The sequence below is a fragment of the Eucyclogobius newberryi genome, unplaced genomic scaffold, assembly GCF_026437365.1.
Source record: "Eucyclogobius newberryi isolate DKJ021-1_F unplaced genomic scaffold, fEucNew1.0.hap1 SCAF_11, whole genome shotgun sequence".
NCBI lineage: Eukaryota > Metazoa > Chordata > Actinopteri > Gobiiformes > Gobiidae > Eucyclogobius > Eucyclogobius newberryi.
This window is the reverse complement of record NW_027315735.1, coordinates 10,509,184-10,523,979: the sequence shown is the minus strand read 5'-3', so window position 1 is coordinate 10,523,979 and position 14,796 is coordinate 10,509,184. Positions and strand designations below refer to the sequence as shown.

Below are 14,796 nucleotides of genomic sequence, written 5' to 3'. Positions count from 1 at the left end.
CAAAGCAAACTGAACACAAGCCGCACAGGCGAGTTCATTCATTTCACATTCATTTACTTGCCAACATTGACTTTATTATATTAACAATTCCAATTCCTTTTAAAAAACTATTGTTGTTCCTGAAACAGTTCCTTTGGTAAGTGTTACAGTTTCTGTTGAACGTTAGTGGTCAAGGGCAGGAAGAAAACATGAGCTGAGGGCATTATAGAGTCATTACATCAATGTCCAATGTTACAGCTTGTTTCCACTACTCTATATGTATTATTTTAATGAGAAAAGTTTAAGACATTTTGCATATGTCTGACAATTTTAATACATTTAAAGACACGTTTGAACACACTTCTGTTGAACTGACAAACAATAACACATAATATCATCTGAATATCATGATTGGGATATTCCAATAAAGTGAGATATTCCTGTTTTCTGTGGCAGGTTCTACCTGAACTTTGTGACAGAAGAGATCGAGAACCCAGAGCGGTGAGTCCTCATGCAGCTCACTGTTTCCACTATCTAACTATGATGCCACCTCCAATACCCCACGAGAGTCTGTGGAACGGGCCTGATACAGCCACTGTCCTGGGACGGCGTATCTACTGAAGGACATTTGAGTTGTGTGTATGTTAAAGGACACATTCTGTGCTCTTTTCAGGCCGTCTCAGAACTAAAGTAGATCACCATCTTACAGTTTGTTCATTGAAAATCTCAATATTGATCTCAAACAGCTTTGTGGTAGAAACAGGTCCATTGACTTCCTGTTCAAATCAGCAGAACCGATAAGCCCCGCCTCTTTGTCATTTACATGTTTTCATTTGGATACGTGACATTTTAGACCCCCACATTTCAGAATCTTAGTTTTTCTAATTAATCTCATCCAAGTGCAATATGTGGGCGGGGATAGGGGGTGGGTGAAAACAGGAATTTTCTGAGCACTGGAGCCTCAGTTGCAGAACGATACAGGATGAAATCAAACATATAGGAATCAATTCAAATACAACTCTGTGTGAAGTAATGATGAGACTGATGCAACAAGGTTAAAATTATTTTATTATTATTGAAGTGGATTTAGCAGAATATGTCTCCTTTAAGTAGTGTAAATCGCACCAGCTTTTGTAAAGGTCACTATTGTGTGTTGGATGATATTTGCTGTGTTTTGTCCAGGACGCTGCCCCTGGCCATCTGCATCTCCATGGCTGTGGTGACCACCTTCTACGTGCTGACCAACGTGGCCTACTTCACTGTGATGTCTGTGGACGAGCTGCTGGCCTCGGACGCTGTTGCCGTGGTGAGAACATTTGCACACTGCTGACAGGTCAACAAGCACTTTGCCCAGCTGAGACAACAGCTACACGGAGAAAACAGGACACACATCAGACCTTTCTACACACAGGACGATCTTAAATAAGATATTGTGCAAACAAGTGCTTGACTCAAGTCATATTGATCTTATTTACTATCTTTTAAGATAAGATATAATCTGTTATTTCTTTTTTGTTCTTTTCTGTCGCTCATTTCAAGTGAAGAAAAGCTTGTGTTTTTGTTTTAACTAAAGAAAGACATTTTATGATTAATACTGCTTAATAAAGCACTCATTCACTCATTATCTCAATATTTAAGATTGTAGTTTTTCATATAGTTTGATTTTTTTTTTACTTTCAAAGCTGGGGTGCTTCATTTCAAAAGAGTGAAATAAAGAAGTTTGTATTTAAACCGTTCTAACTCATTCCTCGCTCTCACATCAGTTGTTTTCACAATGATGTTTTTAGCACGAGCTCAGCCAATCAGCTCTCACCCTAAAAGTCGTAAAGTGACTCCCGTGTGAGTCACTCTTTTTATACATTTTAAAGATCAAATGTGTCATAAATAGAATAATGGGCTAGCTGTCGAGTGTGAGAGGGTCAACTGCTAACTTGAAATACTCTATCTTTTTATTTTGCTGCTGTCGAGTTTAGAATTTCCCTCTGGATCAATAAAGTGTTTTTTTTTGTCTTTGTTTCAGAAAGTGTGTTTTTACATAAAGTTCTGCAGTACACCTTCTGGGATGGCAACATAATTAACTAATTATGAGGGGTAAAAGCCCCCCAGATTTAAATGTTTAGGGTACCAGAGTGGATCTCTTCCACAATATTTTAATAACCCAGTTCAGCTGGTTTAGTACCTTTTGTGATGTGATTAAATATGATAGTCCCAGGTTAGTACTTCTGCATGGCCACCAGGAGGCAATGTTCACCTTTGTTTAAATTCCCTGTGAACCTTGTGCTTTGTTGATTGTGTAAAAATCAAAGGCTCAACCCACTACTCAATATGATCAGTGTTGGAATGTTGAGTATTTTATATTTCATACAATTATTTGAAAAAAGACAACAATTGAATCTACCAAATAAGGGTCAAAAGTGATTATGTTTACACTTTTACAATCAATTTGTTTTGTGCGATAAAAAAGAAAAGAAAGTGCCACCGTTTGACGGTGATGTCACATTTGCATTGAATAAATTACACGTTTTTATTGGACATTACTAGGAATCATATTCTGTGCAGAGCGTCTTGTGTTGGCGGCGAGGAAATCACGCCTGGTGGTGTTACCTGCTGATGGATTTTGATAATATCTCCAGAGTATCTTAGTTGGATGATTAAAATCGAGATCATTATTTTAGTCCCTATTTTAGGCCCAGCCCTGGAGCAAACACATCTCCATCCAGACTCTCTTTCAGCCTCTTCCTTTGAGTGATCCTGTTCTCTGAGGTGTACTTGGTCATAATGGGCTGATCAGGCCAGGCCTCATTGGCTGAGTGCCGGGTCGATGCTCATGCGGTTAGCTTCATTGCCGCTGTATGGTGAGCGATAGCTCGTCTTAAGCAGAACAAAGGTGTTAGAGCATTTAGCTGCTCTTAAAAGGGTGAGATGTGATTAATCATTTTACACTCTTCCTCTTTCTCAGACGCTGGACAAAAGTTTATCTCCAAACTCAATTGCAAACTTCACCGTTGTCTCCAGAGCTCATTCTCAGAAGACAATTAGCTCTGCATCAATCACATGTACTCAGGTTACTGTGGCAGAAATATGCACTTAACCCTACTTTTTCCTCCTATATTACATGAGTAAGGGTAAATTATTCCACAAAGATCCATCAACAAACAAGTGTTGGAAATAATATTTTGTGACTGTATTTAGTTACTGAATACTGAATACCTGCATGACATGTATGCTGTTGGGTATTCTATATGAATACTTAAAATACTTTTATACTAAGTGACATGATATCATAGTGTCAAAATGTAACAAAGGAGGAAAAAAGCGTAATGCTTGTTGCACCATTTGTTCTGCATTTATTTTTTAGTAATTAGAGTACAGTAAGTACATACTGCAAAAACTCACTAATACTGAGCAGAAATAACGTGATCATGTATTCCTTTGACTTCAGTTAGACAAAGTAAATTAATTCTGAAACCACCAAATGAAAGTATAGCTGTACCGGAATACAGTTACTCTTTCTTTCTAGTATTCTGAATATGTATTTTTTTTATTTTATCTTTTTCTAATTGACTTGGGACTTGACGCAGACTTGAGGCCAAAGGCCAAAACTTGAGGCTAACTTAAGAGCCGAATAATCAACAAGACTGGCTATGGATACCGACTCAGGAATGAGGCTACCGTCAGTCACCTCCTCTACTTGGATGACATCAAGCTGCATGCTAAGAGCGAGCGGGACATTGACTCCCTGATCCACACCACCAGGATCTACAGCTCAGGTATCGGAATGTCATTCGGACTAGAGAAGAGTGGGCGGATGGTGACTAAGAGAAGGAAGGTAGTCCACACAGAGGGGGTCTCACTCCCAGAAGGAACTATAGCAGACATTGAGGACAGTTACAAGTACCTGGGAATCCCACAGGCAAATGGCAACCTCAAAGAGGTAACAAGGAAAGCAGCTACAGCCAAATACCTACAACGAGTGAGGTGTCGTCAGAAGCCTGCTCACTGGTAAGAACAAATCCCGGGCAATAAACATCTACGCCCTGCCAGTGATCCGATACGCTGCAGGAATAATAATTTGCCCAAAGGAGGAGATACAGAACACAGATGTTAAGACACGAAATCTCCTGACCATGCATGGAGGGTTCCATCCCAAATCCAGCACCCTGACACTGTACACTAGCCGTAAGGAAGGAGGCCGAGGACTAGTGAGCGTAAGAGCCACAATCCAGGACGAAACGTCAAAGATCAAAGATAAGTACATCAAGGACAAGGCTCCTACAGAGGATGTGCTCAGTGAATGTCTGAGACAATGGGGAATCGAGGATGATGAGGTGCTGGAGGGACCATCATGGGAGGACAAGCCCCTACACGGGATGTACCATCAGAACATGACTGAAGTGGCTGATATCACGAAATCCTACCTGATCATGGCAGCACAGGAACAGGCTCTGAACACCAGATCAATAGAGGCCCAGATCTACCACACCAGACAAGACCCAAGGTGTAGGCTGTGCAAAGACCACCCAGCATATAACTGCAGGGTGTAAGATGCTGCAAGGACTGGAAACCCCAATGTCGAAGTGGGAAACACCTCCAAAGGTGGGAGAGAATGACTGAGCCAAGTTCCTGTGCTACTTCCAGATACAGACAGACAGAATGGTAATAGCAAACCAACTTATGAATCATACATTTTTTCCATGCTTAGTGATCCACCAGATGGAAAACCAAATCTTTGGACCACACTGGCAGACACTCCAGATGTTTAGTCCTGACTCGGGGCACCAGCAGGAGTCCGGTCCCTGAGGTCCTCAGCTGTTTTACAGCTCGTTTGGAGAGGCCAGTGAGCAGGCCGTTACATATTAGATATATATACTTTATATATATATGAGTATTCTAATCTACTGGAGACAAACACATGGATAAGTCTCTCCAAATCTGGTTTAGACAATATATTTTTGATTTTGGCAATGTTTTTAGATGGTAAAAAGCTGCTCATGTTATTGATTTGATGTGGCTGTTAAAGTTCAAGTCTGAGTCCATTATTACCCCCAGATTTCTAATTTGGTATGTAGGTTTTAGAGTGAGACTCTGGAGGTGACCGCTAACACTTTCTCTTTGTTTCTGTGGGCCAAAAACGATGACTTCAGTCTTGTCTGAGTTCAGCTGGAGAAAGTTCTTTTGCATCCACACACTGATCTGTTGGATGCAGTGACAGAGTGAGTCCACTGGTCCATAGTCACCTGCCAACAGGGAAACATAAGCCCCAGTATAAATGCCTAGAAGTCGCCTTTATAAATGGGAACCCAAACTTAAAAGCTGTCACTGTTCTGCCAGTGCAATGCCAAATGTGGCGTCTCAGGGGTTACTGGTAACGATAATCACATTAATCCCTAGAATAAAACAAGACCAACAATCCTCCCAGGAATTGCACCTGGAGAATAAGGATACTTATTAAAAAGGCACACAGATAAGTTGGTGAGACAGCTCAAAGGAATTATGGAGGATTTTTTGGCGCCAAATCTGAGTCTCATTTCCTTGTGGCGTGGACAGCCGATAAGTCCTCCTGACTCCTTTTCATCCTACTGCACACCTGCAGCCTCGTTCTGGCCCGTCCCCAGCATAGCAGCACGTTTCCCTGGCTGCGCATGCGTGGTTGATATGCCGGTGTGTGTTTAGCGAGTTCCTTCAGTGTACAGTACAAAAATGACAACAGAGAAAAATGTGTTTGAGCTCAAAAGAGACGGAAATTTGCGGAGACGAGAGATGATGCGATCAGTCATGCTAATAAACAAACGCTTGTGTAGCAGCGGGGCTGTTGCGTGCTTCCACACGGGGGTGAGAGTACACATGCTCTCAAAGTTCTCAAATCGCCAACAAATCCTCTATTATTCCTTTAAGGTTCATGATGTGTTTTATTTAAATTTTACTATAGTTCAAAATAAAGTTTGTTTCTTTTTTTTTTTTTTTTTAGGAAAAAAACAGTTTGTTGCATAGTCCACATAGTCCAGTTTCAATCTAGATAACACAAAAAGCTCATTGAAGGGTTCATATCTTCCACAACGTTCTTCAGAATCTGTCTTTACAATTTAGGTGACATTGAATAAGTGACGTTGGCAACGAGCACACGGTCATTAAGATGTACAAGCTGGAGAACGACCAACTCAAGACACTAACCTGGACGAGCCGAGTGCCTGCTAAGACCTGCCGACCTCTGACCTCTGGAGGTCAGAGGTCGGCAGACACGTGAAGTGCACCTCTTATCGGCCATAGCGCTGCATGTGTACAGAAAGAAAAGGCATTTACAGGCTGTCACCTGCTTGTCTCCATGGAGATAGTTTCGTTTTGATGATTGTGTTTTCTGTGTCTCTGTCTCAGACCTTCGCAGAGCAGGTTTACGGGGGCTTCTCTGTGGCTGTACCTGTTTTCGTGGCACTCTCCTGCTTCGGCTCCATGAACGGCTCCCTCTTCGCCTTGGCCAGGTACTGCAGACACTCCTCCTCATCTTTTGTTTACTCCTCCTCACCCTTATGTTGCCTCCAGAATGTTCTACGTGGCGTCGCGGGAGCAGCAATTGCCCACAGTTCTGTCCATGATCCACGTGCGCAGACACACGCCTCTGCCCGCCGTCTTAGTGCTGGTCAGTCTCTCCATCCTCACACATATAAAGGGCTAGACACTGTTACTCATTTCCAAGTATGAGCCGAGTAAGACGTGCTTCAATAATCTCAGTCCAATATTTATGAAAAATAGGAAAATTTCAAAACACAGGATAATGATGGGCTATCTGGCAGCCACTCCCAGCAGCAACAATTTCCTTGTGAATTTTGTGCAATTTGACATGGTGTTTTGAAACATTTACCAACTGAATTCTTTCCAAATCATGAGATTTTTTGCTTCTCCACTGAAATCATTACAGTTTGGTTGGATTATTGTGTATGTGTGTGTGTGTGTGTGTGCGTGCATGCATGCGTTCGTGCGTGTATTGATGTAAGTAAGTATATTTTGTTTGTATAACACCTTTCATAGACAGAAGTCACAAAGTGCTTCATGTGTGTACATGCGTGTGTGTGTGCAGTACCCCTTGACAGTCCTGCAGCTCTTTGTGGGGGACATCCACAGCCTCCTGAACTTCATGAGCTTCATGCGCTGGCTCTTCATCGCCGTGGTGGTCCTGGGTCTGCTGTACCTGCGCTACACCCAGCCCGACCTGCCCCGCCCATTTAAGGTGAGCCATTTATGTACATCAAACACACCATGGGGTGAAGTAGGAATGGGCGCGGTACCACACATTTTAGTATTGATACTATACTATGTATTTTTTGGACAGTTACATCAATACGATACCGACAGCAGAAGTCTGCATAAAGATATGTTATATTCAGAACACATTTACAAATATCAATATAAATGCCAAAACGATTTGAAAGTCTCATCTCCTGCATTCACCTGCAGAGGTGCGCTGCAGGCCGGGGGGCGCTGCAAACACATGACAAACGGATATCCTGATCGATACAACTACTCGAGTGCACAGGGCGAGTCAATGGTCAGAATGAGCATATCACATTATTCTCTTGTTACGCTTGCCTTAGTTTTTACATCGAACATACTATAATGTGCATCACTCACTGCTGTTTATCCACAGGAACACGTCAGGCCTTCGACAGTGTAACACATCCAACAGTTCATCTATTCTGTGCTCCGTGAGCGCTGAGTGTTCTCTTCAGTTTTTGTCCATAAATATGCCCACATCAAACCCCTTTTGTCGAGATTGAAACAGAACAACTTTAGCCTGTGGTTGCACTCCCGCGGGTGCAAGACCTAGATGGACCAGTCCATTCTGCTGCTGTTAAGTGGGGGTGTTTCCAGCCACAAGCACTGTGCTAAAAGCAGTCCAGAACGAGTGTAGTTGGAAAATATACCCACCTGTGCAATACATTTGAGGTAGTATCAATATTTAATTAATGAGATCGATATCCAAAAAATGACGTCTTGGTATTGATACTCCCATCCCTAGAGTGAAGTGTCTCATAGCGTTCACAATGACAAGAATGAGAATGTCAGTAAGGAAGATATTACAAGTTCTTCTGAAGGCAATATTTTTTTTTAATCTGAGTCTGGCGTTACAGTCCAGTGTGGAGGAGAGTTTATCTGGTTTTGTTTGTGATTGGGGTCAAAGTTCAATGGGAAGTGCAGGAGAGAGGTATCTTAATGCAGCATTGTATAAGATTCCTGGTTGCGGTCATGGAGATACAAAGTTAAAAATGTTGGAAGGTTCTCAAAGCAAGGCTGTTTCTTAATTATTTTTTTATTTTTGGAATAAAAATCTGATGATATATCTTCTTTTATTGTCGGATATCTTACACTGTAAGGCTTTTCACGATCATACAGTTGTTTGTTTGACTCTTTATTCTGTCCACTATCTGTGTTTAGCTCAAGCCACAAGTCTCAGGACGAATGGACAGCCTTGAGCACACGCTGCACAGTGAATGAGTCCCATGAGCGTGCATGGAATACAATGAGATGAAATGAATGAACAGGTTTTCCAAAACTTTTTTGGCCCTTGTTATATGTTTATATAACCTGCGGATGTGCCAGAGCCAAAGCAGTGAAGTATTGAGACAGTATCAGGTGCGATGAGGAGCCTCTGCACTGCCTTCTCTCTGTGTCAAGGAAGAGCAAGTCCCTGGATGTCATTTGTATATCCCAAATCAGTCCTTTACATTACACTGCGCACAGTGATATGTCTTCTGACACTTCACACCTCCTGATAAGCACCCTCATGAATGTCTCAGTGAATCTGATGCACTTTGTGGCAGGGGCAAGTTTTTCATTGGGATAGCAAGACATCAATTAGGCTGGGCAATACATACCCTTGTCTATAACTGGAGAAATGAGGGCAACACTTTTATTTTGGTCAGACAGGAGTGTTTACTTACGGTCGGGCAAAACCATGTAAGCTGCCTACAAGACACGTCACTACACCATCGTGTGACTCTTCAGACGGAAGCTACTGGGAGTAACCCAAAGATGTGAAGCAGGTAAACAAAACACTACTGTCTGAGCAAAATAAATAGTTGCTTAATTGTTTGTTTGAAATATTGTTGAGTCCATGTTAGCTGACACATTCAAAGGGTATCATACAGTGTGGATAGTGAAGAGGGAGGGACCAAGTACAAGGCCCTGGGAGCATCCACAGGTGACGAAGCATGTTCAAGTTGGTGCTAAACTGATGGAAGAAGACTGTGTCAAATGTAGTTTCAAACCCATTGAGGAGTAAAGTCTTGTCTCCCTTAGGTCCCCCTGTTCATCCCTGTGGTCTTTTGTCTGACCTGCTTCTTCATGGTGTTCCTGTCGCTGTTCTCGGACCCTCTGAACACGGGGATTGGGTTTGCCATCTCCCTCACTGGCCTCCCCGCATACTACATCTTTGTCCACTACAAGCATCGGCCGCAGTGGTTCCAGAGGGGATTCGGTAAGGTCACAAGCAAGGCACCTTCACCGTCACAGGCTCTTATGTCCAAGAGCAGCTACTAGCTCCAAAGAAGAGATTTCAAATCAGGGTAGACTGTGCATTGTTCATGCTAAATTATAACACGATTTTGTAGAGTTGATCACTATTCAAATTTTGTTGTCTTTTTACAATATATGATAGCAATTGTTTACAAGACTTTTTCAATCTAAAGGTACTGAGGAGTTTTGGAGAATTTACACAGCACTGCTTAGTCCTGCCCTAAGGGAGAATTCAAAGCCAGCACTTGACTTAGGATGGGAATTGATAAGATTTTATTACGCTGAACAAAAATATAAATGCAATATACATAAAACACAGAACAAGACACAGAGAGATATCATACGAACGCTTAACATGGTCCTAAAAATGTTCTTTATGCAAATGTCCCATTCGGTACAAAGTGTTAAATTTGTCCATTTTCAAATTTAGTATGACATCTTCTCAATTTTTCAATTGTCAATCATTATGCCAGTCAAGTGATTGTTCGTGGAGTTTGTCTCATCCATTCTTTGAAACAGCCTTTTCCCCTGTGCCGTAAGTATGTTCAAAAAGTATCAATTCACAGTGTCCATGGGAGGAGTTTTGAGGCCTAGACACATAGTTCTGAAGTCCAATGGGAGGCCTATGCCAAATGTGGCAAGACGAGTGTGTTACAGGCATTTACATTCATATTTTAGTTTAAGAGATGGATTAGCGACACCAACAACGCCACCTGGCATAGGCCCAGGACCAAAAAATGAAAAGTGACACGCGGGTTTGTTATTGGCAGACAGACACTTGGTTCAGTTTATACATAATTTAATTATATTTTCAGTCAAAATGTAATACACATTCAGGTCAATTCCCATTCAAACTTACGGAGCCTGCCACGCCAGGTGCAGGACCGCCACATCACACAATACAATTACAGCAAGTAAACAATGTATAATAAAGAGACAAGACAAAACAAGACAAAACAAAACCAAAAGAAAACAAAAGACAGCAGGTCGTCCTCAGTGCCATCGCTCCACGCAGCAGCTTCATTGATCTCCCAGTTACCTATGGACAGTTTCATTAGTACAACAGCCTTTTACGTGGGATCTAAGCGAACAGGCAACACGTACCACTTTCCTGGCGCACCACGCCTCAATCCACAGGCTTTACGCCAAACAGCCAGGGCATATGACAGCGGAACCGACCAAACGTGGACGACAAAGTGACCGACAGTGCCAATGGGGCATAGCGAGCCACCAGACACACGCAGGAGAGTTACACAAGCGAGACGTTGCAGGGGTGAGGCCCTAGGAGCGACGGCACTGAGGACGACAGGAGCCCAACCCTCGGCGCAAACCCAGAAGTGACAGCAGATCAAAGACCAAAGAGTGAGAGCTAGAGGGAGCGCCCTTTTATAGGCGCTCCCTGGCGGTAGAAGATGGCAGGCGCGCACTGCCACACAAAGATGATTTGCAGTGCTCCATTGATATCGCTGTAATATTTCAGGACTATCCCAAAACACATGGTAATGGTCAGCCACTTTATAACCACAAAAAGCCACTCAAGCAACAAGTATTTCCCTGTGAATAATTTTTCCAACAAAAAGGTGGCTTGCCCTCTTCAGGTGGGTGGGGTGTCTTTGCCCCAAGTGGAGGAGTTCAAGTATTTTGTGGTCTTGTTCACGAGTGAGGGAAGGATGGAGCGTGAGATTGACAGGCGGATCGGTGCAGCGGCTGCAGTGATGCAGTCGCTGCATCGGACTGTTGTGGTGAAGAAGGAGCTGAGCCGAAAGGCAAAGCTCTCAATTTACCGGTCGGTCTACGTTCCTGCCCTCACCTATGGTCATGAGCTTTGGGTAGTGACCGAAAGGACAAGATCGCAGATACAAGCGGTCGAAATTAGTTTCCTCTGCAGGGTGGCTGGGCGCTCCCTTAGAGATAGGGTGAGGAGCTCAGTCACACGGGGGGAGCTCGGAGTAGAGCCTCTGCTCCTCTACACCTCTCCTCCCTGGGGAGTTGTTTTGGACATGTCCCACAGGGACCTGGCCCTGGATAAGAGGAAGAAGATGGATGGATTGAGGGATAGCCGTTTGTCATCTGCCAATAAGGCTGAGCCTCTGGCACCATATTACACACATATTACTTTGGGTCACACAGCAGTGCTCTGATTTTAGATGAAATAAAGTTATTTTTCAGACAAAGTAAACCCCAACCACATTATTCTTTCAATAGAGTTTTGAATCAACTTTTTTCCTTTCCACACAAATCTTGACACAAATCTGATTGTTTTATTGCACTCATCAAACAGCCGGTTGGGGATGAGATTGGGAGAGTCTGGAATAGATAGAGAAATGTGGGCAGAAAATTCAAGATAACATTTTCAAAGATCTTTTTTATAGTAGTGAACAGAGGGGTGTACTTTTACTCCAAAATTGTTGAGTTTTATGATGGACCACACCTAAATATCATGATTCTTGTTGCCATTTAAATGGGTAGGTCTTTCTAAAGGTCAAAGGTCAGAATGACATAATTTTGTTTTTATTTTATTTGTATCCAAACGTAGGGCCAATTGCTTGAAGAAAATGCATCACATTGAATTGGAACATAATCTGCATACCAGGCAATTTTATGTCCCGTGCCATCCATACATTTCTCATTTCTTCTCCTCTCATGTTCTCTGTCTCTCCTAGTTTTGTACGCTTGTATTTAATCTAATTTGATCACATTTAGACAGAAGTGTAGGCTGTATTACGACTGAAACAAATTATGTAAAACAGCTCCATTTCAGAGGGACAGGGGTAAACCGTTACGATCACGTGTGTGCATGCAGAGCTTAAACATTTTCTTGTAGTGGTGGAGGAAGTAAAGAGTGTGACATGGCATTTAAACACCCGTGAGGACACATGCAATGCAATTGCTAAAAATATAAGAAGTTCTCGATTCCTATCCTTAGAGTTGTCTGGTTATATTTCCCACACGACCATCATTTTAGCAGATAGCTGTAAGTAAACAGTTGATTATACCTTAAACCACATTTCTGGTTAAAGAAGGATTTTCTTTGAATAAAAGTGGCTCCTTCACACCTATTCAAACTATCGCTTCTCCCTGCTCAAAATCTGCACCTCAATGTTTTCAAATGAGTGATTTAGGGCTTAAAGCCACAAACCAAAATGTGCGCTTTACAGAAAAGTTAAGGTCATCTGTTGGGTCTGAGAATTTACAATTGTGGTTATCAACAGCAGTTTCCTTGAAGGGCGACAGTGAAAAAACTCTTCACATCCGCCAGTCCGCGAAAACCGGACTTTAGAAGTACAATTTTATCATCACTCTTATTTTCATTGTCAATAAACAGTAAACAGTACCAGCAAGCTATACATCATTTTAAAGGTTAGTTCCTCAATAAAACAAATATGTCATTGATTATTGATGATACATTGAATAATATGCCCCAACAAGCAATTACCAATAGTTACATAAACTTTTCATAATGCATTTCTTCTTATTGTGGTTCTGACGGACCAAACAGGGCTCAATCCATCTCATCAGTAGCTGAACTCATTCTGTTCGTAATAAGCCACAGAAAAATATCCACTTGTATTTTTCCTGAAGTAATCCCATTTGGAAAAATAGTCCAGTAAACAGCGTTTTCTTCTGTAAAAAAGTCACAAATAAAGCTCCCTGAAACATCTCTGTGTCCATAACAAAAGACCTGCTCTGGATGCAAAATGGTGCTGGGTATGTTTGTTTTCTCCACACTTTCAGCTACAGAATGAGACCATCCAACGCCTGTGTTAGCGTGCTGAAGAAGTGTACTCTTTGATATACTTTTTGTCATATGGTGGGTGGGTTTTATAAGTCAGACGGGGAGTCCACCATTCACATGCATAAAGCAGTGAAGAGCCAGTTTTTTTGGTGCGCTTCGACAAGATTTTACGCATGGCGTTTTTGATCGTGTTTGCCTTTTGGACGCGCATTTTGTTAAAAAATATTACACTTTCTTTTTTCACCTCTATTGGGAAATGTATGTTTACACTCCTGTTTACACATTTTCACATACATTGTTTTTTTTGCAATTCTAATAGGTATTTCTCCAAAACATCAAAATGTATTTTTTACTATCATAGAGGAGCTAAAATTGTAGTATAAATCGGTTTGGCACATATTTGGATAACTTGTTTTGAATGTGCTATACCATAATATGCCTATTCCTAGAGACCTGAAACTTTACACAGTCATGTGCACATCTGCAGAAACTAGAAGGCCTAAGCTATCTAATGATGCAACACACTCACATGTGGAATGTAAGATCCTCTTTTAATAAGCAATGCCATTTGGATATGTCCAACCATTGTGCACAGGGCCAAATAGGTGGATGTTAAACAATGTTCATAGGGACTTGGGAATCCCTGTCCTTAGACCAAAACTACCAAACCTCTTTGGGAAAATGTAGAAACCTGGAAGGAGAGATCCGACTCCCTCAGACTGACAGGCGGACATGAGATAGAACCAGTTCTTCAGGAGGAGAACCAGTTCTTCAGGAGGAGAACCAGTTCTTCCAGGCAGATGAAGAACTGTTCATATGGAGTAGAGACTGCTTTTCCAGAGAGTCATCTGGATCCACAGGTTGGCATGTGGTTGATGCAGAACCACTCCCAAGGGAAGTGGAAGAAAGAGAAAAGATGGAAATTAAATATTGTTGATAGTAAAAGTATTCTTCAGCAGAGGAGAGTGCTCAAGCTGCAGCATAGTTGCTCCTAGGGCAGCGTAGCTGGGAAACTAGTTTTCTTTTTCTTTTTTTTTTTTTAAAGAGGAACGTTTTAAGCCTGGTCTTAAATGTAGAGACTGTGTCGGCCTCTTTAACATGCCCATAATTACAGCACAGCCCTTGGCAAACAACAGCACAACAACAACAACAAAAATGCACATTCCTTTTGCTCCAGGAATATTTTACATTTAGAACAGGCTATATTCATATTTATACAGTTTAAGTGTATTTTTGCTGCTGCTCTGTGGACTCGTGATGTATTTAGCGTGTTGTGTGTGCAGATGCAATGAGCCGCGCCCTGCAGATTGTGCTGGAGGTGGTCCCGGCTGAATGAACACGATCATCACACGTCAGCTCAAAGGAAGTCTCTAACAAATAGATATACAGTATACATTTTGTCATGTCCTGACCACTAACTTGAATAAATTGTATTGACATTTTTTGTGAAGTTGTGAAATTTCGATATGATTTCTAGGTGTTTTTAAAAATAAAAACTGAAAAAGTGAGTAAATACTTTTTACCTTTCTCTGCAATTACATCTGCAAATCTTTTGGGGTTTCTCTCCACATCTC

At 41.9% G+C, this 14,796-nt stretch overlaps 1 protein-coding gene across 2 annotated transcripts in view; it reads left to right on the top strand.

The window, feature by feature from the left end:
- slc7a11 (solute carrier family 7 member 11) overlaps positions 1 to 14,589 on the top strand; it is a 36,008-nt gene extending 21,419 nt beyond the window's left edge. For both annotated transcript variants that reach the window (XM_072435903.1, XM_072435911.1), the window contains exons 7-13: positions 436 to 480; positions 1,162 to 1,285; positions 6,352 to 6,455; positions 6,517 to 6,613; positions 7,052 to 7,201; positions 9,271 to 9,448; positions 14,506 to 14,589. In XM_072435903.1, the coding sequence (XP_072292004.1) occupies positions 436 to 480; positions 1,162 to 1,285; positions 6,352 to 6,455; positions 6,517 to 6,613; positions 7,052 to 7,201; positions 9,271 to 9,448; positions 14,506 to 14,558 (751 nt within the window). In that variant the 3' untranslated portion in view covers positions 14,559 to 14,589. The remainder of the gene's footprint in view (positions 1 to 435; positions 481 to 1,161; positions 1,286 to 6,351; positions 6,456 to 6,516; positions 6,614 to 7,051; positions 7,202 to 9,270; positions 9,449 to 14,505) is intronic.
- The last annotated feature ends 207 nt before the right edge of the window (positions 14,590 to 14,796 follow it).